The sequence below is a fragment of the Rana temporaria genome, chromosome 3 (assembly GCF_905171775.1).
Source record: "Rana temporaria chromosome 3, aRanTem1.1, whole genome shotgun sequence".
Taxonomy (NCBI): domain Eukaryota; kingdom Metazoa; phylum Chordata; class Amphibia; order Anura; family Ranidae; genus Rana; species Rana temporaria.
The window spans coordinates 262,613,961-262,641,717 of NC_053491.1; the positions used below are offsets into that span (position 1 = coordinate 262,613,961).

General features: G+C 41.5%; 1 protein-coding gene across 2 annotated transcripts in view; it reads left to right on the forward strand.

Moving 5' to 3' along the window:
* Positions 1-27,457, forward strand: part of AFF4 (AF4/FMR2 family member 4) — a 139,155-nt gene extending 111,698 nt beyond the window's left edge. For both annotated transcript variants that reach the window (XM_040344622.1, XM_040344623.1), the window contains 10 exons: positions 4,902-4,984; positions 6,491-6,725; positions 8,395-8,483; positions 8,783-8,882; positions 13,376-13,512; positions 14,100-14,171; positions 16,047-16,140; positions 22,103-22,146; positions 24,478-24,698; positions 25,218-27,457. In XM_040344622.1, the coding sequence (XP_040200556.1) occupies positions 4,902-4,984; positions 6,491-6,725; positions 8,395-8,483; positions 8,783-8,882; positions 13,376-13,512; positions 14,100-14,171; positions 16,047-16,140; positions 22,103-22,146; positions 24,478-24,698; positions 25,218-25,345 (1,203 nt within the window). In that variant the 3' untranslated portion in view covers positions 25,346-27,457. The remainder of the gene's footprint in view (positions 1-4,901; positions 4,985-6,490; positions 6,726-8,394; positions 8,484-8,782; positions 8,883-13,375; positions 13,513-14,099; positions 14,172-16,046; positions 16,141-22,102; positions 22,147-24,477; positions 24,699-25,217) is intronic.
* Positions 27,458-27,757: the final 300 nt, after the last annotated feature.

Consider the following 27,757-nt stretch of genomic DNA (forward strand, 5'->3'; position numbering starts at 1 on the left):
TGTGCTTTGCTTAACACTAGATCAGCAGTTAAACACCGATCAGAAATCCATGATTTCTTACTACAATACGATCTAGACTGCCTCTTTATTACGGAAAGTTGGCTGTCGGACGATTGCAACACCATTCTCGGAGAACTGGTGCCAGCAAACTATCGCATCTTAACGGAAAATAGAATAGGGCAAAGGGGAGGAGGCCTGGCGGTGATTCATAAGTCGCATATTGCAATCACTAAACCGGTCCTTCAAAATCCTCTACCTTTTATGGAAACCCTTACGCTTCAACTTCAAGCTCATTCTCAGGAGACCGTTCATATTCTCCTCTGCTATAGGCCCCCTGGGCCCAAATCGCAGTTGATATCAGCATTAACGGAGTTCATTTCCACCTACTCCCTTAGCAGCAATCATCTTTTGCTGCTCGGGGATTTCAACTTGTGGGCTAACTCCTCACAGGATCCCATCGCGGATGCCTGCATTAACCACCTGGAAGGATTAGGACTTCAACAACTTATACGCGGACCAACGCATGCTTCAGGTCACACACTCGACCTAATTTTCAGACAAAATCTGAAAATAAACATTTTGGGAAATGAACCTTTGCCATGGACAGACCACCATGCAATTAGCTTCATAATCCCCAGAACTCCATTAGTCAGGAAAGTACCCAAGCCAGGGACAATACACTGGGCTAGATCTCAGAGGAAGCTCCACTCGGAACTCTTCAGATCTACCCTGGGAAACCGAATTGGGGCTATTCCTCCTCAGCTAGCAGCCTCAGATACTTTGGATGCCATTAATGCAGCTCTGCTACAGTCAGCCGACTTGGCAGCACCAAAGCGCAAACTCCGCAGCCGGGCAAAAAAGTCCAGCTGGTTCAATAACCAGCTGTCGCTATTGAAGCAAGAGCGCATAAGGGCGGAAGCCGCCTGGAAAAGAAGTCCGTCAGAAGACCACCTCAACTTCTACAAAGCAGTAACAACGCGCTATCACAAGGAAATTTTCGAAGCCAAAAAACTTCACTTCTCCAGGGTGATTAACAGCGCAATGAATCGCCCACGCGAACTCTTCCGGATGGTCACCCAGACCATGAATCCGGGATGTCTAGAAGTCCCCACTTCAGACACCCAAGAGTTCTGCAATGAACTATCGGATTTCTTCATCAACAAAATTGAAAAAATTCGGGTAAGTATTCGGCAAAACAATACTCCACTCAGCCCCGTCTTCAATCAAAACAACGACGGAACGCCTCTACAATCAACTAAGTTCACTTTGGAACCCATCTCCATCGATACAACAAAAAAATTCATTGGTGTGCTGCGCAACAGCACAGCACCGAATGACATCATTCCCACCAAGCTACTGAAGGAATGTGCCGACATCCTGGCGCCTCCGATCACGCAGCTTATAAATCAGTCATTTAAGGAAGGCATAGTGCCTTCCCTGCTGAAAGAGGGCACAATCCTGCCGATCTTGAAAAAACCTAATTTGGATCCTATGGACCCAACTCACCGCCGTCCCATAACAGGTCTAAATGCTCTGTCCAAGATAATGGAGAAAGTGGTGGTAAATCAGCTGCAACAGCATCTGGACACCCACAACCTACTCGATCCATTTCAATCCGGGTTCCGTCCCGGCCACGGGACAGAAACGGCCTTACTGAAAATATGGGACGATGCGCTCGAGGCCGCAGACGAAGGAGAATCCTGTCTCCTGGTTCTGCTGGACCTAAGCGCAGCTTTTGACACAGTAGACCACAAATTGCTACTGAGACGACTAACAGAAGTCGCCGGAGTCTCAGAAGATGCCTTACCATGGTTCTCCTCTTTTCTTGGAAACCGATCACAAACGGTGAAACTGGGATCCTTCACATCAGAAAAACGCACGGTGCCATGTGGGGTCCCCCAAGGATCCCCCCTATCACCAGTGCTGTTTAATATCTATCTTCGTCCTCTCTTTGATATTATCAGTAGCCATGAACTACTTTATCACTCTTATGCAGACGACACGCAGTTGTACTTTCGCATCTGCCATAAAAAGGATCATCATCTCAGATTAGAGAAATGTCTCTCTTCAATAGAAAACTGGATGACTAAGAGTTATCTCAAACTCAATAGTGCTAAAACAGAACTCTTTATCTTCGATGCCAGTCGGAAGAAACCACCGACAACAAACTGGACACCGTCTCCCATCCTGGGACAAATCATCGCCCCTAGCTCCAAAGTCAAAAGCCTGGGAGTCACGTTTGACACCTTCATGACAATGGACGCACAAATAGGGTCAGTAGTCAGCGGGGCGCACCATTTGATGCGCCTACTACGCAGACTTATTCCATTTATTCCCAAAGAAGACATAGCAGTCGTGGTGGGAACAATCGTGAATTCCAGACTGGACTATGCAAATGCCCTTTACCTCGGGCTACCCAAGTACCAAATCGCTCGTCTTCAAGTCGTACAGAATACGGCCGCTAGACTGGTGACTGGGAAAAAATCTTGGGAATCAATCTCACCTTCACTGAGATCCCTTCACTGGTTGCCAGTAAAAGACAGAATTGCATTTAAAGCACTCTGCCTGACACATAAGTGCATCCATGGGAAGGCTCCTAGATATCTATGCGACAAGATCAAACCTCATAATTCCAACCGCATTCTGCGATCCACCGACCAAAATCTGGTCAAGGTTCCTAAAACCAAATACAAGTCCAAAGGAGAAAGAAGGTTTGCTTTCCAGGGCCCCAGGCTTTGGAATGCTTTACCAACCAGCATTCGGTTGGAGCAAAACCACCTGTCTTTCAGAAGGCAGATCAAGACCCTGCTTTTCTGAAGGCATGAGACACAAACAACAAGCGCCCAGAGGCGATTCAGTTCGCATGTGCCGCGCTATATAAGTTTTTTCATTCATTCATTCATTCATTCATTCATTCACTGCATCATCCACCCTCCTACCTACCCACCCATTCCCAGCTGCAGTTTAAAAAAAAAAAAAGGAAACCAATTAGTGATTACCCTTCTCACTAACTATACAATCAGATTGCATAGTGTATGGCCATCTTTATACAAGTACATAGGAGGGAGTGGACAAGCACTCAGCTATCAAACACCACTCGCATCTCTGCATAGCAGGAACTCGCATTCCCACCTGTATTTATTTTTTTTGCGAGGTGGGAAGGTGTTTTGGAGCATTTTTAATCATCACACACAGTACAGCCAATCTACCTAAATGGGCTGCCATACACACAAGCTTCCAGACTTTTTTTTTTTTCTTTTAGAGCGGAGCTTGGTGCGTTTTTAAATGTGATTATTGGGGTAGCATATTTCTTTGTTTCCTTGCATTTCAGATGTGAATGGAGCCTCGTTGTTGTTCTTGTGTTAACGCATCAATTTCACTTTCAGACCCCAGTCACATCTAGCATAGTGGGAGCTCATATTTTGTGGCTCGTTTTTCCTTTGACACGCATAGGGCAGCCTTGTTGATTTTAATTGGCTGCACTACATGTGGCTTATGGGACCCTATGACATTTTGTGGGTTGCGTGTTTTTTTTTACTGTGCGTTTACTTTGCAGCATTTGCTACTCGTGTTTTTTTCACATGGCAAAATGCGTGTTTGCTTCTCTGTCTGGTGTGCCGTTAACATTAACAGCACTGGGGTGGGGTGGAGGGGGGGAGTGGTGATGCAGGGTGTGTGCTAATGAGGTCAGCTGGTAAACTCCTTCCTGTGTCATGACCTTAAGTCTGACCAGGAACTAAGGCAAAACGAATGCATACGTTTGGAAACATTGAGGACAAGTGAACTAAGTGTCTGTAGATTTAATGGAAAGCTTTGATATTTTTGCAAAAAAAAAGTACATTAATGCTATGTTTGTACAAAGGTGAACTTATCCTTTAAAACTGTAACAATATCTAACAAAGAAACTACAAGTGTACTCTCAGCTCGTAACATCCTAGTAGTCGCGTAATAACCAATGTTGCTCCACGTACTTGGTAGTGCATGGACAATACCTTTTTTGAGCACATATTTCGACAAAGGGGGGTGGTGGCTTTAGAGAAAGACCCCAAGCTCAGGTCCATGCCACCCAAAGGCCCATCAGACTGGAGCTGCCCGTGGCGTGGGTCACCAGTCAAGTACCTGATCCATGGACTTTTAAAAAATAAAAATAAAATATTTTGTCTTTTAAGACTGCCTTTCGTTGACCATGAGCCAGGAAACTTTGTGCTTAAATTGGTCAAATTTAATGGCAGCGGACCTCAAACTTCTAGCTATGGTGATTCTAGCGGATACGAGTATGAAAGTGAGGGCATGCTTAGGAGACTTAATTGGGTTGATTTAGGTGAGAGTAAAAATTAAGTTGTAAGCTCTTATCTAAAATTGTCGCTTTTTTAGACATTGCCACTCTGTGGTATGCCGTTCCGTCCTGACCCCATCTTTGAAAACAACTTCAATTTTTTTTGTGGCGACTTTTTCCTCACTTCTTGTAGGGTGTCACCAGGGCAAAACATAAGGGGAGCTCTCTCAAAGATTCAAGCTTTATTAAACCTAGTGCACTCCATATTGTATAACAACCTGGAAATGGAGGGTGATGAATTGAACAAGAAAACATATGGTGCTATTTCTCACAGTTCGGACAATATACAGTCAGCTCCTATTGAGTGACATTGAAGTGATAATAATCATATATTATGTCTCCAGCACAGATGCAATACAATCACATCTTTTTGTAGAACGGAGAAGGCTTACAGTCCGTTTTTTTTTTTTTTTTTCCCCTGTGTTACTGTTGGAGAGTTCACTGACTTCCTGTCGTGCTAAAATCTTATTTGACATTGTGTCATTGGGAACGAAATAGTCGGGACACATCTTGTTTGTTTCCTTTTTGACACGGTTTCCTTTTTTACGTATTTTTTTCCCCACAGAATGACGACGATTCCAGAGGGAATGAAAGCAAGAAACCAAAGGTGGAGGAAAAAGCATCAAGCCACAAAACATCCAGCAGAGAGTAAGTCATGATATTTTTAATTTGGTATGTTGTTGGTGATTGTCATTATCAGATTTGTCTTAACATGCTGGATTAGTTTTACATGCAAGACATTTTTACTCATGTTTATGTACTGTGCATAGAGCCCCCTACTTTACCTTTTTGGTACTTTCCCTAGGTTGACACACCCAGGACACCAGCGTGTTCATCTGGCCATTCTAAAACCTGAAACAATTCTGCACCCCAGTGGCACACAAGACTTTTGTGGCATTAGATTAAAGAGTCATAAGCCCATTGCATACATTGAACTAAAAAAAGGAGACTGGGAAGAATGAACAAAATACTTTTGGCCACATATGCCCTAACACATCTGCAAATGAAAAGCCAGAGAATCATACCACTTTTCCAGCCCCAGGCAGTCAAAGGGCATTTTTATGCATTACGGAGGAATCTACTTGTATTTATGTTTCGGTATAGGCCTGTCAATGCCTTAATTTTTTTTATCAAGGTATATATATATATATATATATATATATATATATCTATATATATATCTATATATATATCTATCTATCTATCTCCCTTGATAAAAAAAAAAAAAAGGCATTGACAGGCCTATACCGAAACATAATGATCTAAATTCTTGCATATTTTATTCACGGCTATTTTGGTCTTATAGGTATGGGACCATATATAACTTTAGTTGGCAAGCAAAATGGCAATGCTAGTTTTTTTAATTTTTTTATTGGGGAACCCAGCATACTGTGCAACTAAAATGTCATAAGGGCCCTTTATTAAGCAACTAAAATGTCATAAGGGCCCTTTATTAAATTGTACTAATGAATTATTTTTATGCAATTCAAATTTATGGAAAATATCAGTTCATAGACCAAATAATACTATGGGGGAGATTTACTAAAACTGATGCACACACAGTCTGGTACAGATGTGCATATTAACCAATCAGTTTCTAGGTTTTGTTGTCAAAGCTTGGTGTAACAAGCTGAAGTTGGTCGCTGATTGGTTACTATGTAGTGCTGCACCAAATTCTGTGTGCACCCAAGTTTCTGGGAGATAAAAAATACTCATCCTTTAAATGCCAGCTCCACTTTAAACTATCAGTTTGGGTTGGCAATAGTGGGTTTCGGTAAAAAAAACTCCCCACTAACCTAGCCCCCCAGCTGAGTCATGTTGGCGATCTAGTCTCGGCTGCAGCTCTTTTTCCTTTGGTCTTGCAGGAGGGAACAGCAGGAGTGAGAGCCGTATGCTCCTGCTGCTCTCAGTCAAATCCTGTGAGGGAGCCTGGGGCATGTCTAAGCGGCACTGTGCGTTAATGGGCACACACAGCCCGGCTCAGGAACATGCCTGCACAAGTTTTCCTATAACACATGGCTTTCTATGGGGGCACCTGCAAGAACGAGTGGAGAGTGCCGTGGGTGGGGGAAGACTCTGGAATCCAGAAGAGGGGATAAAGGACCGGATAGGATAATACATAAAAGTGATGGTTTTATTTATTTTTTTGTACAGGTCATCCAAGCAGAATCCAGTAAAAGAGAAAGATCCTCTGCCATCTCCAGCTCCTCCTGCTCAGCCGAAGGAAACCAAGACAGAGCATGGGCAACGGAAAAGATCAGCCAGTCAGTCATCCTCAATGAAATCTAGCAGCAGTGGCAGCACTAAGGAGAGCAGCACTAAGAGCAGCTCTTCTGCAAAGCAAAAAAAGACTGAAGGGAAAAGTTCTAGCAGTGCAAAAGAACCCAAGGTAAATCTGATCAGTTCCAGTTTGGCTTTGTTGTAAAATATGAACCATTTTTTCTCAATGTTTATCTGCCAACATTTTTTTTTTTTTTACTTTGTACCTTTTTATGTTCTCTAATAAGAATTAAAAATACGTAAATGTGTGGGGAGTAAGTTTACAAACTTTTACAATTTGCTGACCACCAACGTACCTCACTGAACTTCAAGTGGTTATACTGGAATGATGCTTTTAGAGTGGACTATATAAGAAATTTCCCAACGTGAAGGAAATTCCCCTCTTAGATAGAACAAAAGTTTCCTTTACAAGATTTACCATTCCCTCCTTGTTCTGAGGATAACTTTAAACCTTTTACAGGTCTAACCCTTCCACACTCCCTAACTGCAAAAAAGGCATTTTACCATATTCAATGGGCAGTTGTTTTGCTTAGGTGGTGCAGGTATTGTCCCTAGATGGGATTACTGACTGGGTGTGAGCCTCATGTATGCTAACTTTGATCACTGAAGGTGAGACATGAAAATTGCTGAGCTCTTCAGGAGCTCCATCAGACTTTAGTCTCCTTAAAGTGGAGGTTCACCCTATAAATTTTTTCTAACAGTACATCCAGCACCGTGCTGCATATAAAATGTCACTGACCTTTATTTTTTTCCCCCCGTAGATATCGTTTAGCCGTAGAATTCACCGCGGCTTCCGGGTAGGGAATCCCGCGGGAGTGGGCGTTCCTATTGACATGCCAATCAATTGGCATGCTAAACGACGGCGCACACAGCGCGTCACGACTTCCCGAAAGAAGGTCGGCTCGTCTATTCGGCGCCAGTGCGCAGAATAGAGCCGACCCGAGCTTCCTTCCGGAAGTCGTGACGCGCTGTGTGCGCCGTCGTTTAGCATGCCAATTGATTGGCATGTCAATAGGAACGCCCACTCCCGCGGGATTCCCTACCCGGAAGCCGCGGTGAATTCTACGGCTAAACGATATCTACGGGGAAAAAAAAAATAAAGGTCAGTGACATTTTATATGCAGCACGGTGCTGGATGTACTGTTAGAAAATTTTTATAAGGTGAACCTCCACTTTAAGTTTCAAAACATATCTGTCATATTGACACAAGAGGTCCTGGGACACTCTGGTGCTAGTTCACTTGACTTAAAGGGTCACTAAAGGAATTTATTTTTTTAGCTAAATAGCTTCCTTTACCTTATTGCAGTCCTGGTTTCATGTCCTCATTGCTCGTTTTTGCTCTGATGTTGCTGTAATTCTGCTCTGTTGTGGACACTTCCTGGTTGTCTGGCTCCGTATGAAAAAAGTCATGGGAGACTTTAGTTTCGTTTTCCTAGCCATGACTCTCTATGGCACTCTCCAGCACAGAGGCTTGAAATAACATGCAAAGACTAAACTACTTTCAGTTTCGTTTTTGCATCTAGGAGGAACATTATATTATTGCTTTTTATCTATTTTTAATCGTTTTTAAAAGGAATCGGTTAACTATTATGTCTCTCTACCCTGTAAACAGTCATTTCAGCAAAAAAAAAAAAAATTTCCTTTAGTGATCCTTTAAACATGGAGTGCACTGAGAGGCTAACCACATCGACTTCTTTATTTAAAACAATATGTAAAATCTCTTTGCCTACTAAGCATTCTATAGTGCAATTATATATATTTTATTTATTTTTTATCAGGAAAAAACATCAAATAATACTGCTGCTGTAGCCTTCATACCACCGATTGACAACAAGTCTCGAAGGGCCAAGCTTTCATTCGAAGACCGGTAAGACATAGATCAGTATTTGGGTTTATTTGGCACAAAAGCTGTGTTTAGTGTGACCCGTTATTTTGTCAACAAATTTTTCTATAAATAAAATTTTCTGGAAGAAACTATAAACGGTGACATCTACAGTTTGTATTATGTATATCAGGAGAAAATAAATACTCATGGTTTCTTAGTCATTTTCCATCTGATGCTGTTATATCTGTATGTGCTACATTCCCAGTGTTTCAGGATTGTTGATTTTATTATTACATAAAGTATTGCATATTTAAATAGGCCATGCTGTTTGTTTTTTCTAGAAACCATTCAGCTGATCATTACCTGCAGGAGGCAAAGAAACTGAAGCACAATGCAGATGCTTTGGTAAGACTTCCCAAAGACAATATAAGTTCTAACAGGGTACGTTCACTAAGCTTTACTTGTTTACTTAAAGTTGTATTGTTAAAAAAATTGTTCTGTTAACCTATTCATGACAGCATAGACTCTTTGTACGGTCTTCCTCCCAATTTTCTTTTCTAATTGTACACGAAACCGCTCATGCGCAGCTTGATGCTATAGTATAAGTATGATTTTATGCCGAGACCATGTGACCTGTGTGCATGCGTGGGAGTTGATGTAGGAGAAAACTGTCAGAAGTGACAGATGCAGATGAAGTACATTTTATAAAGGATATGGTTTATTCATTTTTCTTTTCAGTGGTTTACAACCACGTTAAATGTGCCGTAATGTGCAAAATATTGGCACAATTGCTCCTAGAGTCCCCCAACGTGTGCCATTTAGCTTTGCTTGTCTCAACAGATTTTAAAGGGATTTGTTATGTGCATAACCAAAAATAATCTTTCACCTTTCCTTTAGAGCAGGGGTCTCCAAACTGCGGCCCGAGGGCCAGATGTGGCCCTTTGCTTGCCGTTATCCGGCCCTATTCCTCCCACTGACACCAACAATGGGGCACTATATCGTCCACCGATACCAATACTATTCCTCCTACTAATAAAGGGAATATTCCTCCTCCTATTGCCCACCAACCCCGAGGCCATATTTGTTCTCACTGATGCTGGGCCCGTGACAATTTTCTCCCCCTGCTGGCCACAATCCGGCCCTCCTAAAGTCTGAAGGGCAATAAAGTGGCCATTTGTTTGAAAAGTTTGGATACCCCTGCTTTAGCGGTTGCACTGCTGCCTACAGGGAGATTGGAAACTGGTAAAAAATAAAAAATCATCCTAAAAAAATGCACATTCCTTCTTTAGTCTGCTGTGGAAAAAATGTAACCTAATTTTGCTCTTTAATACAGTCAGTCCTGCTGCATTGGGTGCTCTCAGCTAAAACTTCTAATTGTTCCAGTGCTGCTTGCATAGTACCCACTGATGCAGCTGATGTATGCAGCTTAGAATCATGTTGCCGGTAGAGAAGGGGGAGGAGCCTAGGAATGGCACGGCCAGAGAAGTCTAGTTGGGAGCCTCCATCCGTACTATGTAGCGGTGGAGCTTCGGCCGCCTCACTGACAACCCTCCTCCCGGCCATAGGTCTGGCTTCACAAAACTGAACTGGAAGCGTGTGGCGAAAGGACGCAGAAACACCCGAGATGCAGCCTGCCCCTAAAATCCATCTTTACACTCAGGACGCCAGAGGAGGCGGCCTGTTAGCAGCTCTGTAAAAGAAACGAAGAGAGGTTGCCGAAAGTCAGTAGCCGGTGGATCCCAGAGAAATGCCGGAGTTGCTGCGATGTAAATACGATAAACCGAAGCAAAGTAAAAGGGACTGTTTGAAGGAGAAAATTTTAAAGCAAAACAAAATATAAATATGTAGACTATGGCTACACGGGGAGATCAGCAAGGGGAGAGGCATCTGCAAAGTCTCCTAAAGTAAGCTCAAGCCCAGGATCAATAAAGTATACATCACAAGAATGTGGATCTGAAAAACCGATAATGGGAAAAACAAGGGACGCAGGCAAAACAGATGGAAGTAAAAAAGGACAAAACAGAATTTCACCGGAAATGAGCACGCTTAATCAGTCAAGATTAATTCAAGATCTAGTGGTCGGACAAAGGACATAAAGAGGACCAGTCACTGAATGCACCTACGAAAGTAGAGATGGCAGCAGTGTCTGCAGCACTTGAGAACTCTCTAAAAACTGAAATGTCAATGATGCGTAACAACTTGGGCCATATTCTGACAAAAGTTGAAGATCTGGAAAGGAGAGTGGAATGCCATATGCAAATAATAAAAGCTACTTTTTGTTGTGCTGCTGTATTACCTGATATAAGAAGATATATTATAACTCCGTAATAGCACGAATGATGGCATTGGACTAACACAGAGTGAAGTAAGATGGATTGAGTTGGAAAATACAATAAGAAAAACACTGTTAAGTAAGAATATATGAATAACACCACCAAAATACAGAACATTAGATATAGATGCACATGATTTAACTAGAAATGCTTTCAAAGTTTGGGATTTATTTCACAGGCAAGAAAGATGGGAATACAATTCATCATTAATAGCATTATCAGAGACCAACTTTTTTTTAACCGGGTAAAAGGGCACTTTTTGGATATCCGATCGGAGATATACAGAATAAAGGGAAAATCGGATCTATGCAGCAAATAAGGCATAAAAGTGAAGCTATAGAGCTAATCAGTGGCGGTACTCCCATCTAAAGCACTTTGTGACTTCTTTACAACAAATTGGATCCGAGGCAAACTTGAACCCAATAGAAAAATGATGTGGTTCACAGTTAGAAATTGGGTTGTTCCCCCTAAACACCTAGTGTCCTTGTGCCAGTTTGAGGAGGATTTTGTTGAGAAGTGGTTTTCTCCCTCTAAGGATCTGGAGGATGCACCAAATGCGCCCATCATATAGACTGATATGGGTTATTTTCACCAAAGAAATGCAGTAGTATACATTTTGGCCTAAAGTTGTGAAGAAAGTTTTTTTTATTTATTTTCTTTTAAAATTTTATAACAACGAAGAAAAACATGTTTGTTTTTTTTGGGGGGGTTTTTTTCTCCAGAATTTCCATTCTTTGTTTTATTGATTAAATACCCCTAAAAGAAAGCTCTATTTGTGTGAAAAATGTCATATGAGTACAGTGTTGCATGAGCGCTCTATTGTCATTCAAAGTGCGACTACGCTGAAAGCTGAAAATTTGGCCTTGGCAGGAAGGGGGTGAAAGTGTCCTGTATTGAAGTGGTTAATTTATAAGGAACATAACTATACACTCATATACTGTGTACATATGTATATAGCACTCCATTGGGGAGGGAAAGGGGGATGAAATGGCCATGTGAAGGAACAAGTGGTCAGCATGAAATGGATATGTAAAGGAAGGTGAAGTAAAAATTGTAACACTAACACGCACACACCTACCCATTTTACCTCTCCTTCCTTTACCTGCAGTGGGCATGTAAAAGAAAAAGGGGGGTGTTAACATTTTCACCATACCTTCCTTTACATACCCATTTAATTCCCTCCCACTCCTTCCTTCACATACCCATTTCAATCCAAGCCAGCTAAGAGGCATTCCTCTATAATCCAGCAAAGAGGCATTCCCCTATAATCCAGCAAAGAGGCATTCCCCATGCAGGATGGCAGCACAGGAGGACCACATCCACACATGTTCCCTGACTCCTTTCCTACATGATCTCTTGTCGGTACACTTGTGTAGTTCAATTTGTTTAAATTGTTAAACTGTAGAACACACGTCTAACAAAGCGCCTGTGCTGCATGGCCTCTTTGAGGAACAATGCCTCTTCGAATCCACTCTGGATACCATTATCAATGATACACCTTGTGGCCAATGGTGCACTGCTTTCTCAAAGAGGCTTTAAGGGGTTTTAAAGGTTCATTTTTATTTTCTAAATAGGTTCCTTTAAGCTAGTGCATTGTTGGTTCACTTACCTTTTCCTTCGATTTTTCCCTTTTCTTTTTTTTCCTTTGTCTTAATTTTTCACTTCCTGTTCCTCCTCGGTAAGCTTTCCCCATCATACGAGCCTTTCTCGCTGGGGGTTAGTCAGCGTGCTCACCCCCTCCCTTGGGACTACATCCCTGCAGGGAGCCGCTGTGAATACATAGTCTCCCCACAGGGATGTAGTCCCAAGGGAGGGGGCGAGCATGCTGACTAACCCCCAGCGAGAAAGGCCTGATGATGGGGGCAAGCATACTGAGGAAGAACAGGAAGTGAGAAATCCAGACGAAGGGAAATCGAAGGAAAGGGTAAGTGAACCAACAATGCACTAGTTTAAAGGAACCTATTTATAAAATAAACTAACCTTTACAACCTCTTTAAGGTACAGCCTAGGAGGTCTCACCCCCTTTTGGAGGGGGTGAGACTCCCAGTCATCCTGCAAGGTCTGGAGCACAAAGTCAACCAAATCGTCAGATAAATCTTCCTTGGCTTGAAGGTGCTGTGGCAGGATTTCTGTAGCAAGATAGTTTCATGGGTTTTACTTCAGCCTGTTTGCGGTTCCAAACTCAGAGGGGGCATCTGTCACATCTTGAATCTCAAAGCCTCAAATGTCTACATTTAAGCTCAAAATTTTCATGAAATCTCCTCCAAAAAAAGTGAAAATTCTTTTGGCAATGAACGAGAAAGGAAATGGGATTTTTTTACCCACCATGCTTCTTTACTTGGAGTCGCTTGGGGACACCTGTCCCACCCATCTCTGTTTTATAACAATTATCTCAGTACTGCTTTGCTACAAAACGAAGGCATGCTTGTAGTAGTAGTATGAGTTCCCCTTGGTTGACCTACAGCATCTTCTACTTTGAACAAGAAACATGGGGGTGGGGGTGTGGTGGATTTTTGTACATATGACAGATTGGTACGAACTAAAATAAATAAAAATATATCTGTACATTTCCTAAGTCTAAACTTCTCTTTTTTTCTCTAGTCGGATAGATTTGAAAAAGCGGTATACTACCTGGATGCAGTGGTCTCTTTTATTGAATGTGGGAATGCACTGGAGAAGAGTGTCCAAGAAGCAAAATCTCCATTTCCTATGTATTCAGAAACCGTGGAACTCATTAAGTATGTATAATGATGTGCATAGTGTGAACAGTTTTTTTGAGACTGCCTTATACGTAACAAACGTGTTTTTTTTTTTGTTTTTTTTTACCCTTTCATCTCACTTGAAGCATTATATGCACAGGCATACAATGATGCTTCAGGTGGTTTCATTTTATTGATTATAGACTCTTCGTGTATTTTTTTGTTGTATTAAAAGTTCACTATTCCAGCCATGTTTACACTAGTGTCGGGTGATTGTATATAGTGTATACCACATTTACCACTGACTAATGCAGAGTTGCAAGGAGATCAGCTAAAAGTAGTTGGATCTGTATGTGCGTTATAATTAATCGAAATTAGTCAATCGATTAAAAAAAAAAATCAATTAATCGAACACAAACATTTTAATCAGTAACAGCCCTAATTTTAATCAATTCAAGCTATTATAAATGGTATAATGCTAGCCTGATGTTCATTGTTCTTGGTTTTGTACTTGTAGCAAAGCTTATTAATTGATATATATAAAACATTATTATAGACAAGAACTCATAGATTAATAGAAATCCTTATAAAGAGCAAGTATCCTTAAAACGTGATTAATCTTTCAGGTATACTATGAAACTGAAGAGTTACTCTGCTCCAGACGCTACCGCAGCTGATAAAAGGCTTGGTGTTCTTTGGTGAGTGCAACTTTTGGCTTTTGAAAATCGGTTGTATAGCTAGTGCATTTTTTAAGTAAGCACTCTACTTTGAAATGTGTCATTGCCATCTGCTTTCATTTATTTTCAGACAATATTTAATTTTATGACTACATATAGTCAATAAGTGAGGAATCCGAAACGTATATAGAAATACCTAATTACATTCAAAACAGTGCTAGATCTCCAGATATATTCCAACCAAAGCTTTATAACTTTATCATTTACAGTCCAAGGGTAACATGAGTAATATGTTTTACAACATTTAGTCAGTCATTTACCACCATGACATTCCCTGTTTTGTCCATGTGAAACCTGCATGACTTATGAAAAAGTCCTCCCTTTTTCACTGAAATGTTTTAGTTAGTGACCCACAGCAGATAACAGCATACAAGTAGAGTGGAGAATTATTTTAGGAAACCCTAGTATGCTTACAAATGGGGGTATTATGGGTGCATCCAGTGTTCTGATTGGATCATCAGAAAAAAGGTTTCCCTCACTCCTGTAATATCTGAGTGGTGGCGGTTCAGATATGGGGTTGTCTTCATGTTTACAGCCACTACCTTGTGTCTGCAGATTAGAAAAAAAAATTGGGGTTATTGTGATATTTGGCCAATGTGCTTATCGATTTCTGAGGATGGACAACAGATGGCAGTACCTCCACATTGTCTGACCTCCTGTCTCCATCAGCACTCCCCCCCCCCCCCCCCCCCCACATCCATGACATCAAGAAATACCTTTTTGTCTGTTACATTATACAGTTGTACAAAATTACATAACGTTTTAAAACATTTAGCAAAGTTGTACACTTAAAAAAAAAAAAAAAATGGTGGTTTTGATGATTTTTCACCTGCTATATGCCTTTAAAGTGGAGTTCCACCCAGAATTTAGTATGGTGATGCTGGATACCCCAGCATGCATCTCCTGATCTCGCGCGTGTGCTGTATACACAGGGCGCATCTTCTAACGCAATGCTAGCTCTCGGCGCTGCCCACCGACTCCTGGGAAATGATGATGCACATCTCCCAGGAGCACAGGCGCAGAGGGAAATTGCATCAATCACCGTGGAACGGAAGTGGCAGAATAGAAGAGACCCCATAGCAACAATTGGAGGGAGTAAAAAAAACTTTTTTCAAAATGTTGCTGAGGGAGAATGCTGAGCATTTTTATAAAGGTAATTTTATGGGTGGAACTCTGCTTTAATGTAAAACTTCAGTGTGTGTGTGTGTGTGTGTGTGTGTGTGTGTGTGTGTGTTAAGAGTTAAAAACAAATTTAGGCAGATTTACTAAAGCAGTTGAGAATCCTCACACAATAAATTGCATGTATTTTGGCTTCAGTTATCCAATGTGTGAAAAGAAAACTACTGTTTACTTATTTAATCTGCAGTTGATTGGATAATTGAAGTGAATATTACCCATTATGTGAAAATGTTCAACTCCTTCAGTAAATCAGCCTAGTCGTTAAAAATTGTTATATTCATATTTTAATGTTTAATATTAGAGATAATAAAAATAAGGTACAAAGCTGAGATATCGTCAGAATACATGTTATTGTTTGGCCCAATTTAGTGTTTGCATACTAACTCTTTCTGTTATACATTGCTGTGACTCCTATAACCATGAAAGCAGAGTTGATATGAAACACAGAATGTATGTTAACCCAACAACAACAAATATATAATTTTGCAGCTTACCAGTCATTGGGTGAGGTTGCTGTATAATTCTCCCCCCCCCTCCACTCTAACTTGGTATAAAGAACACAAGTTGTTTTCCTCAGTGACCAATAAATACAATTGTCCTGTTTTCGGTAGTCTGTAACACCGTTTACATTTTTTTTTTTTCTGTATGTCCCTACAGTCTCAGGTGTCAGTCTCTTCTGTACTTGAGGTTGTTTAAACTGAAGAAGGAGAGTGCATTGAAGTATTCCAAAACATTAACTGAGCACCTGAAAGTAAGTGAATATTTTTTAGTAGAATTTAAGTACTGGTTGAATGGACTAGTTGTAGTGGTTGGTCGTAGTTTGTCAACTGGGGGGGCTGTGGTGGTTGCAGCATGTCAACTTGGAGGTGGAGCAAGTTGGGGGGTGCAGCTTGGGTCTCACCAGTGCTATGAGATCCTGTCACTGGCCGGCTCTCCTCCCGCCCCATTTTCTTTCTTCGTGACCACAGAGGGAAGTGAAATAGTGTGGGCGCCCTCTGGTGGTCAGAGCATAGCAGTGCAGGTTGTGCTGGTTTGCACTTCCCACTGCACAACAGGGAGCCCAGCAGGCCATGGACCAGCACTGGTCCATGGCCTGGGAGTTGGGGACCCCTGGTTTACAACACAATACATGTGCTTTACATGTATGCGCAATACATGTGCTTGTACACAGGACATGAACTGAGTATTTATTAATAAACCATGGGTTTTGTAGGCTGGTACCTTCAGGTGATTGGATACTGGCTAATTTTTAGGCACTCGTCTCCTGGCCATTCCTCATATAACCCTACCCCACTCCATGAATCCTCTCGAATTTGCTACTGTCCTTCTGGAGAAATCGCTTTTAGCTTACCCATTTTATTTTCTCTTTGGATCTTTCAATCAAATCTTGAATCAATTTTTCAAAGTTTCTAATACAACAATAGAAGCAGTGCATCTAGATTAGTGTTAACCTGGAGAATATCCCTGGACCCCACGCTGTGAGGACTGCCTGTAATGTTGCTTTGGGAATTTGATCCTGCTTGAGTGCTTATTTCGACAATTTGTGCAATGCATGTAGTTGGCCACACAGACTATATAAGTGTCAGGCTGTGGCCCATCTCTATGAAACGCCAGACCCTGGAGACCTCTTAGGGGGTATGTCCACTGTGATGGTCAAAGCTCGGACCCTATATTGGGACCAGCAACGTGGAAAGGTAAGGCAGGGTCACCCTAAATCTTTTACCATTACTGTAATAAACAAACAGGACTGTTTGCAATTTATTCAATTTTACAATGTAAACATCTCAAACTTTGTGCTGAAATTCAGCCTCTGAGGTATTGCATCATCCACATGTCACACGCTTATTGCCACTTCTACCTTTGTAAGTTACTCGGGCACTTTCTCCCACTTTTTTGCTATGAAGACTTTGCTACGAGGCGGTCTGCATCCAGGTTGGTGCATACTCCTCAGACACGCTTACACTATTTCTGCACCTTGCTCTGTATGTAACCCACAAGGGATTGTCCTAAATGGCAAAAACTGGTAGCTACTGCAAAAGCTTGGTAAGGATTCACTCTGCTTAAGCCCCACACAACGCTCAATGTCATTGTGATGAGGCTACCCTTGCATCGGAGCAGGACCCGATTTTAACAATGGTCTTGGTATCCAATTTTAGCTCTATCTTGGGTATGCAGCTAGCATCCTACCTGGCTAAGGCAGATGTTTTTGCAATTACTGTATGTCAGTGCTTTGGACAAATACCAGATTTATTACTGCTATCGCTGTCCATGGCTCAAATACGCTAGGATTTAAAACATCTTTAGGAGTCCAAAGTCTTTATTGCTCAACTGGTTACAACAAGCAGGGCCCACACACAATCTCCTTACACCAGGGTAAAATGGCAGAATGGTAAGTAGACTCAAAAGTACTCCCAAGCTGATCTGCAGGCCAAAGATGTTAATAACAAGAGTTTTTGTTGGTGTTTACAGTAGAAGTGGCAAGGGATTGATGAAGGTGGCCCTCTGGTCCTCATGAAGGGGAAATATGTGGCCCCAAAACTCATTGGCTGTCTTTTGCCCTGCTTGTTGTAACACTTGGAACAATAAAAACTTTGGACTCAAAGTTATCTAGACATCCTTCTCCTGAAGAACCCATCTCCCTTCCAACAATCTGAAAACATCCACAGAAGAATAAAGATGCTTCAGGCTTTTGATTGGGTGATCAGCTTCCCTTAGAATACTTGGGCCTAATTCTAGACACATCCCAAGCAAAAGTCTTCCTTTCAACTGCAGTCTCTCAGAATTCGTGCTCAGGGCTAGAGATCAAAAAGACGTGCCTTTGTTTGATCCTTGATAGAGAGTTTTAGGCTTCATGGTGGCCTCCTTTCGAGGCTGTTCCAATTGCCCAATTAAATTTGAGACCTCTCCAAAACATCTTATAGTCATGTAACAATCGGCTGCTTCTTTTGCCCTACCCATGGTCCTTTCTAGCCAAGCAAGGAATTTCCTAGATCTGCATCTCCAGCCCAGTCTCAATGGGGAAGGTTCTTTCTTCCATGTCATGGACAAGCGATAACGATAGATGGCAGTCTTTCAGTGGGGAGGGGTGTGCCAATCCATCGGTGGAAGCTAAGCCCCCCCTTCAATATCCTGGATCTCGTAGCAATAAGGATGAATCTAGAGCACTGGACCCCCCTTCTGCAGGGACACTACATCGGGATGCAATCAGACCATGCCATGGAGAAACGCACACCAGAAATCTGATTTCCACATCCCAGGAGTGGATTACCTGCTGGACCAAGGGGAATGGACCCTTCACCCCGATGTCTTCAACTTGATGTCAGAAATGGGTACCATGGATAGTGCATATCTTGCCTCCCACATTCAACAAGTTGCCTCTCTGGTCAGGGCCAAGGATCCCCTAGCACTAGCACTGGATGCTTTATTTTCCTGGTCTGTTTAGACAGAAATTGGTGATTCTCATTGCACCAAACAGCCAGACTTGCTGTATCAGGGCCCTCTATTCCATCCTGGTTCTCAGTCACTGGTATTAATTGCATGGCTATTGAAGCCCAGGTCTTAAAAGATCTAGAAAATTCACTTTTAGAAATATCCACCATCATATCTGGAAATCCTTCTTTGCCTGGTGTGAACACAGGCACTTCAGTTCCAGAGATGACACTGTGCCTCACGTTCTTCCTGTAATCAGGACTTTGACATTAAGCACTCTGAAAGGACAAGTTTCAATTGTGTCCTTTTTTTCAAAAAAACCTGGCCTCCCTCCCCCTCTTTCTTTCAAGGTATATATCAAATGAAGCCCACCTTGCAGCACCCTGTGCTTCCTTGTTATATCTGCCCTGCACAAGCCCCATTTTGAACCCATTGGGGAAATCCTTAGATTATCTCTCCTGCAGTGTCCTTTTTGCTTGATATTCTGTTTGTCAAACATGTGACTAAGCTAGTGGCTTTCTCTTGCAAGAAAACCATTCCCTTTTTTTCACAGACACAGTAGTCTGATGCCAAGGCTATCTTTTCTTCCTAAGGTGGTATCCATCTTTCACATCAAAGAAGATAGTCCTTCCCTCTGTGCCCTGATTCATATTGCCTGAAGAAAATTGTTCTTCACTACCTTGATGTAGTCAGCCATCAGAGTCTGCCTCCTAAGAAAAAGACATGCTTCTTCCAAGTTCATGTTTGCCTAGTCATTTCCCCTCCTCCATTCAGTGATTGGGTACCCCCAGAAACTCTGAATACGTTGCCTGTGTCCTGTACTGTACGGTTAAGATAAAGGAGTTTAGACTAGCTTGCCTTAAGTTCCATATATTGGAGTATACTACAGGACAGAACACTCTACCTTTAATTCCTTAGTTACGCTGCTTTGCTTTCTACAAAACTCAGGACTCATAGAGTTCAGTAGGGTTATAGGGGGGAGACACCTAGGGGGCATGTCCTTAAGAGACTCCCTGTGTCCAATCACATGAAGGTAGTAACCTATAACCCGGGACCAATAAATATGTAAACCAAAGCTCTCAGCCCTTCCCCAAGCTCTCGGCGCTTATGAAAACCGATAAAAAAATACACAAATATAACCAAACCATGCGAGAAGTAATATGCAGATCTATAATGCACCTCCCTCGCAATCAAGCTAATGAAAACTGGAGCTGCCACTTAATCTCTGTCACATAGACAGATGAACATGAAATAAAAAACAACATATAAACAATATATATATACAGCAGCGCTCCTTATGGAATTTAAATGCTATTATATGACAGTCCAAAAGTTAATTTGAAAAGCCTATGGTAGAAAGAATAGTCCCAAACAAGATGTTCCGTGAGAAGACTTAGAAGAAATCTCCAATAGAGACGATCCATTGATATCCTTAAAACCACCACCACTCGTGCAATTAGCAAGTAAAACTCTGCCAAGTGCTACAGGAACCGGCTTCTGGACTGCTGTCATATCCAAGGAGAACCATTACTTGGAGCCAGGGACTTTGGTCAGGAGGAGGACCTTCACCAAGAGAGGATATCGAATGAGGATTGGATTGGATTTTACCCCTGCTGTGATTTAGTTACGATACAACGCTTATTACCCAGCGGTGTCTGGTAAGAGTTTTACTTGCTCATTGCACGAGTGGTGGTGGTTTTAAGGATATCACTGGATCGTCTCTATTGGAGATTTCTTCTAAGTCTTCTCACGGAACATCTTGTTTGGGACTATTCTTTCTACCATAGGCTTTTCAAATGAACTTTTGGACTGTCATATAATAGCATTTAAATTCCATAAGGAGCGCTGCTGTGTGTATATATGTGTATATATATATATATATATATATATATATATATATATATATATATATATATATATATATATATATATATATATATATATATATATATATATTGTTTATATGTTGTTGTTTTTTATTTCAGGACCTATAAATACTCTTCTTTTACAGTATGCTTTTTACTCGTACAGTCCAGGACCCTGACATTCTCAATTCTAGTATGTGAATCTTGTTTCACACACGCATCTGCCACATATCATGGTAAGAGAGTTGACTTCTCTGACTTTCTGATTCAGCCTCCTAAGTCAACTCTTTGCTCATTGGACACAATTGTGATTACAGTTTAGTGTCAGGCTTAAAGTAGAGAGATGGCAAAGGCTACTTTTTTGCTGACCTCTATGCAGTTCAGATTTGAGCCATTGATATACGATACTTCTGATACACTTCTCAACTCGCCCAGGATGAGCAGTATAAACCTAGAGCTAGCCTCTTTAGTAAAACATTTTTTTCAGTAAACTCTAGTGGAAGTGGAAGCGCAGTGAAAAAAATACACTTTTTAGGCCTCATGCCCACGGACGTTTTTACAGCTGCTTTTATGACTGTTTTTTGCAGCTTAAAAACACTTCTCCATGTTAGCCTATGGCCTCTTACCCCCACCATGGCGTTTTTGAGCTGTAAATGGGATAGTCGTTTTTAAGCTGCAAAAAAAAACAGGACAAGTGCGTTCCGAGGCTCCAGCGCTACAGCTGTAAAAACGTCAGACGCCGACAAAGGGTGTTAAACGAAATTTAACGAGGCTTAACGCTGTGTTAAGCTTCGTCTAGCATTTTTGTCACTTTTCAAAATCGGTGTTTCCCCATGGGAGCGCATTGATTTGAATAGAGGTCGCACCAGACGTCGGATCAAGAGGATCCAACTTGCGGTGCGACTTGTGTGCTGAGAATCTTGAGAGGGAAACCCCACGAAAATTTGTGTGAGGTTCCCCACTAAGAGGATACCAGACCCTTTGGTCTGGTATGGATCTTAAGGGGAACCCACACCAAAAAAAATGGTGTAGCGGTACCCCCAAGATCCATACCAGACCCTTTCTCTCTTTGATATGTGGGAACAGGTATGTTGAACCTTGATGCCCCAGTCTTTAGAAAGCTTGCTGGTGGTAGGAGGAGGTATCCTGGGCTGGCCTACAGTTTTTATGTCCATTCCTCCTGTAGGTGGTATAATCCAAAAGTATATGGCTTCCTCAATGAACTCCAAAAAAAGGATTTTATAGTGCGTAAAAAAAAGTCTATTTACAGCTACATTTTTTTTTTTTTTTATGAGGAGTGATTAGTCTATGCCGTGTCTAACTTGCTGTACCACAATATTTATTGTGCATGCTTTATGAATACGTCAAATGCCCATACCCTCATTAGGTTAATACTCTTGTTCTTTTTTCTGTTTACAGAACTCTTACAGTAATTCACAAGCCCCATCACCTGGTTTGGGAAGGTAAGTTTGAATGTTGGCACAATGATCTATTTTACCAGTTTTGTTCTAAGGGGGAGGCTGGAGTTTTTTTTTCTTTAACAGGTAAAATAAATCTACATGTGTATCATATCAGTTTTTTTGTAATTTTGGAAAAATGCCACAGAACACTTTCAAAATTAAAGGGGTTTTAAAGTTTAAATTTGCCTTAATGCATTCCTTGCATTAAAGCGGAGTTCCGCAGAAAAAAAAAAATTAAGTCAGCAGCTACAAGTACTGCAGCTTCTGACTTAATATTGGGACACTTGTCTATCCAGGGCACCTGCGATTTCCTCACTTAAAGCCGATCTGTCCCTCGGTTACCGGGTGCAGGCGTCGGCATCTTCCGTAAAGGAATCTGGAAGTGAAGCCTTGTGGCTTCACAGACTGGTTCCCTACTGCGCATGCGTGAGTCGAGCAGCTTGTCTTCACTGGTCCCTGCTGTCTTCTGGGAACTGTGTGTCTCCCAGAAGGGGCCAGACATGGGATAGATCGCTGCAGAATCTGGATTGGATTGCCCCCCTGAATATTGGATTGCTCCCTCCTGAAAGGTGCCAAATGTGAGACTGGAGGGGGGGGGGCCCGTAAAAGCAGAAGTTCCATTTTTGAGTGGAACTCTGCTTTAAGGTAAAAAATGTTTAGGTGTCAACATCGCCCCCTCAGCCCTCCTTTCGATCTAGCGCTGTGCATGTCCACAGATCGTTTCTCCCCTCACTTCCGGGGTCTCGCTGGCTTTGCTGGGGCACGGGGAGTCGGCACTGTCAATCAAAGCCAGGAACGATGGGACGGGGCCGAGTCCCTTTGTGTCAATGGACGCAGAAGAGGAGCATGCACAAGTGCCCCCATGGGCACTGGACAGAGAGGAGGGGTCAGGAGCGCCAGCGGGCAACCCGAAAACAGGAGGTTCCCGTCAGCTCTGTGTGATTTCCATCGCACAGAGTAGATGATACATTAAAAAAAAAAAAAAAAAATACTTTTTTACAAACCCTTCAAGTTCATAGCAAAAAATGTATTTCTTTACATTAAGTGCAACAAACTGATGCCTAAAGCTACAGGCCCAAGGATTTAAAAAAAATTTTCAGCTGACAAGCTGAGTGCAAGCGATTGAAAAGGTTACTCCACCCATGCTACTGTATTCCACAGCCAGTGGGACCTGTGGCCGCTTAACACCCAAATAGTGACTGCACTTGATTGGATGTACTGAGCCTGCATTCACACCACAGCGTTTTTGAATCGCGGGCAGATTTGCATTGGATCTGGCCGCGATTTGACAGCGCCATGGTGTGAACGACGAAACACAGGACTCTCATGAATGACACCTCAAATAGCGTTGCGGGTCTGCTACGATTGTCACGCGATAAATCGTGCTGAAATCGCGGAAACACATATGCGTCTCGCTATGTGGGTTGCCGTGATTGCAGCACGTTTTATCACGTGAACATCTTGGCAGACACGCACCGCGATATGAGGTGGCATTCAAATGCATAGCATCTCGAATGCGAGTCCCGCATTGTCATTCACACCTCAGCTATGTCAAATCGCCGGGCAGATCCGTGGCAAATCTGCCTGCGATTTATAAATGCAGCCTTACTGTTTGGCTGACAATTAAAAAACATAAATGGTAGAGCTGGCAGGGAGAGCCACAGCTCAAGTTTTGGCTGAATCCGCAAGAGTCAAATGAAATTTGAGCGTTTGTCCAGCTTAACGTGATTGTAAAGTCGTTACTTTTATTGAAAAAAAAAAAAAATGTCATAAAACATGTTTGCAGCCCTGATATTCCTCTTCTCGGGTCCCTCTTCGCTGCTCCTGGCCCCTCCCTCCTGTTGAGTGCCCCCACAGCCAGCAGCTTGCTTTGAGGGCACCTATTCAGACACGAAGCCCACCCCCCTCTTCCATGCTTGGCTGACTGAGCCATGACTAAGCACTGACGCCAGTGCGAAACGTTGGCCATACTGATTTTTGTGGGCTTGCAGTGACTGTATGCACAGTTGAAAATAAAGACATCTCTTTTAAAGAAGATTTTGGAGTGCGGCTGTCCAGCTTTTGTTCTTTTGTTTTTTGCCACCCCCCTCTTCCATGCTTGGCTGACTGCGGAAGCCAATGGCGCAGCTGCTGTCTTAGCCAATCAGGATGAGAGTCCGGATACTCGTGGACATTGCTGGAGAGAGATGGGGCTCGGGTAAGTAATTAGGGGGTGTTGGGGAGGCTGCTACACACTGAAGGTTTTATCCTAATGCATAGAATGCATGAAAATAAAAAAATTCTGCATTTACAACTCTAACATTGAGATAACTTTTGTAATTTTTTTTTTTCCAGCAAGTCTGTCAGTATGCCTTCACCAGTGTCCCCAAAGCTGTCTCCTGGCAACTCCAATAGCTATCCCTCCAGTGTGTCCAGTTCCTCAGGTGGTACGTCATCTGTAACTATTCCACAAAGGATACATCAGATGGCAGCAAGCTACGTTCAAGTCACGTCCAACTTCCTTTATGCCACTGAGATTTGGGACCAGGCTGAACAGCTCTGTAAAGAGCAAAGTGGTAGGTTTTAATTTAAGATTCTTTTGTAAGCATGTATCGCATGTATTGAAGGTAAATCCGTCTTTATCCATAATTTCCATATTACTTAGAAATCCAGATTTGCATGACCGTAGATAATCTCCCTGCTGTGTGTCTATGTGGTTAATAATAAGCTATGCTGCATTTTGACTTGCTAATGGTCATGTCTCTACATTATGACAGTAGATCATGTGCTTGCAGTGATGAACTTTAGTTCTGTGCTGAAGTGGGAAGGGAAAGTGCAGTAAACTGTTCAAGGAACATAAATCTAAGTGTAGCAAACACTACCTATAACAAAACAGATTTCACACTACTGAAGTCAGAGCAGTACAATATTTTATTTGGTTGATATGGTTTTTTTGCATTTCAGAACATATTTTGGCATTGCTCTGTTGTTATAAGACTGTTGGCTCACAGGTCAAGATAAACTTGAGAAAAACTTTGTAATTGAAATGTACTTTATATTGCATTTACAATTTTTTTTAATTTTTTTCCCACCAGAGTTTTTTACGGAATTGGACAAAGTATCGGGCCCCTTGGTCTTTAACGCAAGCACTATGATAGAACTGGTACGCTACACCCGTCAAGGCCTGCATTGGTTGCGTTTAGACGCCAAGTTAAAACATTAAAGACCTGAGGAAATGGGACCCCAAACTTTTTTTTGTTTGTTTTTGCTGCCTCTAATTTTTTTTGACAACACTGTGTCCTGTTGAGAAGGAAGACTGCCATGATATATCAATTGGCTGGCACGGAGGACAAATTGCTCTGCACATCTTGGTTTCAGCCATATCCATGACAACGCTTTGCCGATCATCTTACTCAAGCTTCACTTTTTATTTAAACTTAAAGAAACGTATTTAATTTTTTTTTTTTTAAGTAGCATTATGAATGTTTTTTTTTTTTCCCATCGTTCTACGGTGGAATTCAAATTCCTGATTATCGTGCACGATAGATTTGTAAAACTATTTATTTTATTAAGCTTATTACAGATGTATAGTGTACCAAAGGGGGCTTTGTTTTCCACCCCTTGTCTATTACAGTCTACCCTTAAGTAGTGCAGGAAGTTACACACAAGTTGTGACCTGCACTTGGTAGTATACATAAGAGCCCACACAGTTACAAGTTCTCTTTACTACAGCGTTGGGCATGTATGAACAGTGTACATGTGTGAACGTTGGCTCTCAGATGTTAACCAGAGTTTAAATGGCTTTTAGATATCTTTTATCAAGATTAGCCCTACAACATATGCATTTCGGGTTTATTTTTATTCTTTAGTGGTTTGTGGGCTTTGTTACTTTGTACTGTCTTTGTGTTAGAGAAGAGTTAAACACAGTGCTTTTATTGTAGTTGTAGGTACTTTTCATTTATAACCAACAAGAACCGTTAAAAGCAAATGCATTTTTATTATATGAGTAGGAACCAGGAAGGCACGTGCATATGATATAAAAGATCAATGAGAGTAAATTGTAGAATTACAGATATTTAAGAGAATCTAATGTATTTCCTACTGGATAAAAGAAAGTGTTCAGAGTAGGCTGCAACCACATCAGAATACACTATTTTACAATCATTAGAGAACATAGCTTGTATGAAATACAATCTTCAGATTGGTTAAACAGGGTATAATGACTTATATGAGCACCAGTGCATGTGATGGACTAAATTCAGATATGCTGATGGATTCAGTCCTCCATGTTGATTTCCCAGTATTGTGATTTGTGATGTACAGAATATGGTGATGAAACTCACATATAGTGTAGCTGGCGTTCAGCTGAAACATATTGTTGGGGGTTGGGAGACATCTCTGAAATGTGGTGCAAAGGAATGTCAAACTATTGCCCATAGCAGACAGTTACATTCTACCTGTTTTTCTTGTGCAATGTAGGCAAAATGTATTATAGCAGCATTGACCCAGTCTTAAAAAAGGTTGCCCTCAAAGCAAGGCTTCTTTGTGTTTAGCCCATGCATTGGAATTATAGGGGTTTAGACATGCGGATATATAAAGGCATTTGCATTAATACTGAATTTCTGTTCCCTCCCTGGTAAAATGGAAGGGTTACACACAGTGGTTCAAACGTCTCTGAGGATTTTAAAGCCAAGTATTATCTGCTCTTAATATTCATTTTTAATACGAGGAATCGTGTATGTTAGTATTTAGGAACACTTTGTACACAGAGGGAGGGTCTACTGTTGTTTGAGCCATCTCCCAATTGTGCACATTGCCTGCCCAGCATTTTATGAATTTTAAGGATTTTTTTTAGATCATGTTTTAGATTCTGCTTGGGAACCTCAATTGTGTTCCTTAAATTAATTGGATATAATCTTTGCCAGGGATGTACAAGGCTTTGAGCCTTATACATCCCTGGAGAGAGATTGATTTTTATTTTTTAATTTTTTTTTTTTGATCGCACGGTCATAATAGCCACCATTTCATTGCCTTGTCTCAAATAGATGCCAAAATCCACTTTAGCAATAATCATGGCACTTACATTATTGTGCAGGAAACTCTGGGATGCATTGGCGCTAGGATTTTGGATTCCTTTTAGGAGTGGTAAAATAAGACTTCTTATAAGGGAATTGTCTGTTATTCCCTTATGCAACTGCAGCATTCTGTATCGTATCTGCTCTGCTGTTAAGCTGCTTCAAAAGCAGCTTGAAAAGATTGTACAAATGTTTCCTATTTTCTCTTTATGTTTTGTGAGATTAAGGTCTCATGCAAACTAGTGTTAAAAAAAAAAAAAGACCACTCCCATCTGCAAAGTGTACATTCCTAAAAACATTTGAATGTATCCTATGTTCTTCTATGTAAATTTGTACACTAGATGCTCCGGAACATTTACAAGCTCAACATTTAAAAATGTTTACTAAATCGGGGAAAAAATTGCATTCCTGGACTGTGTTGGTTTTGCAGAGTTTAATGTACCTGAATGCATGTAAACGTGACCAATATGCCCAAACCTGCTTTTAGCTCCTTTCACACTAGCCGCCTCTAAAGTTGCCTGATTTTTAGTGCAACCTTTGATAAGACTTTTACACTCTCT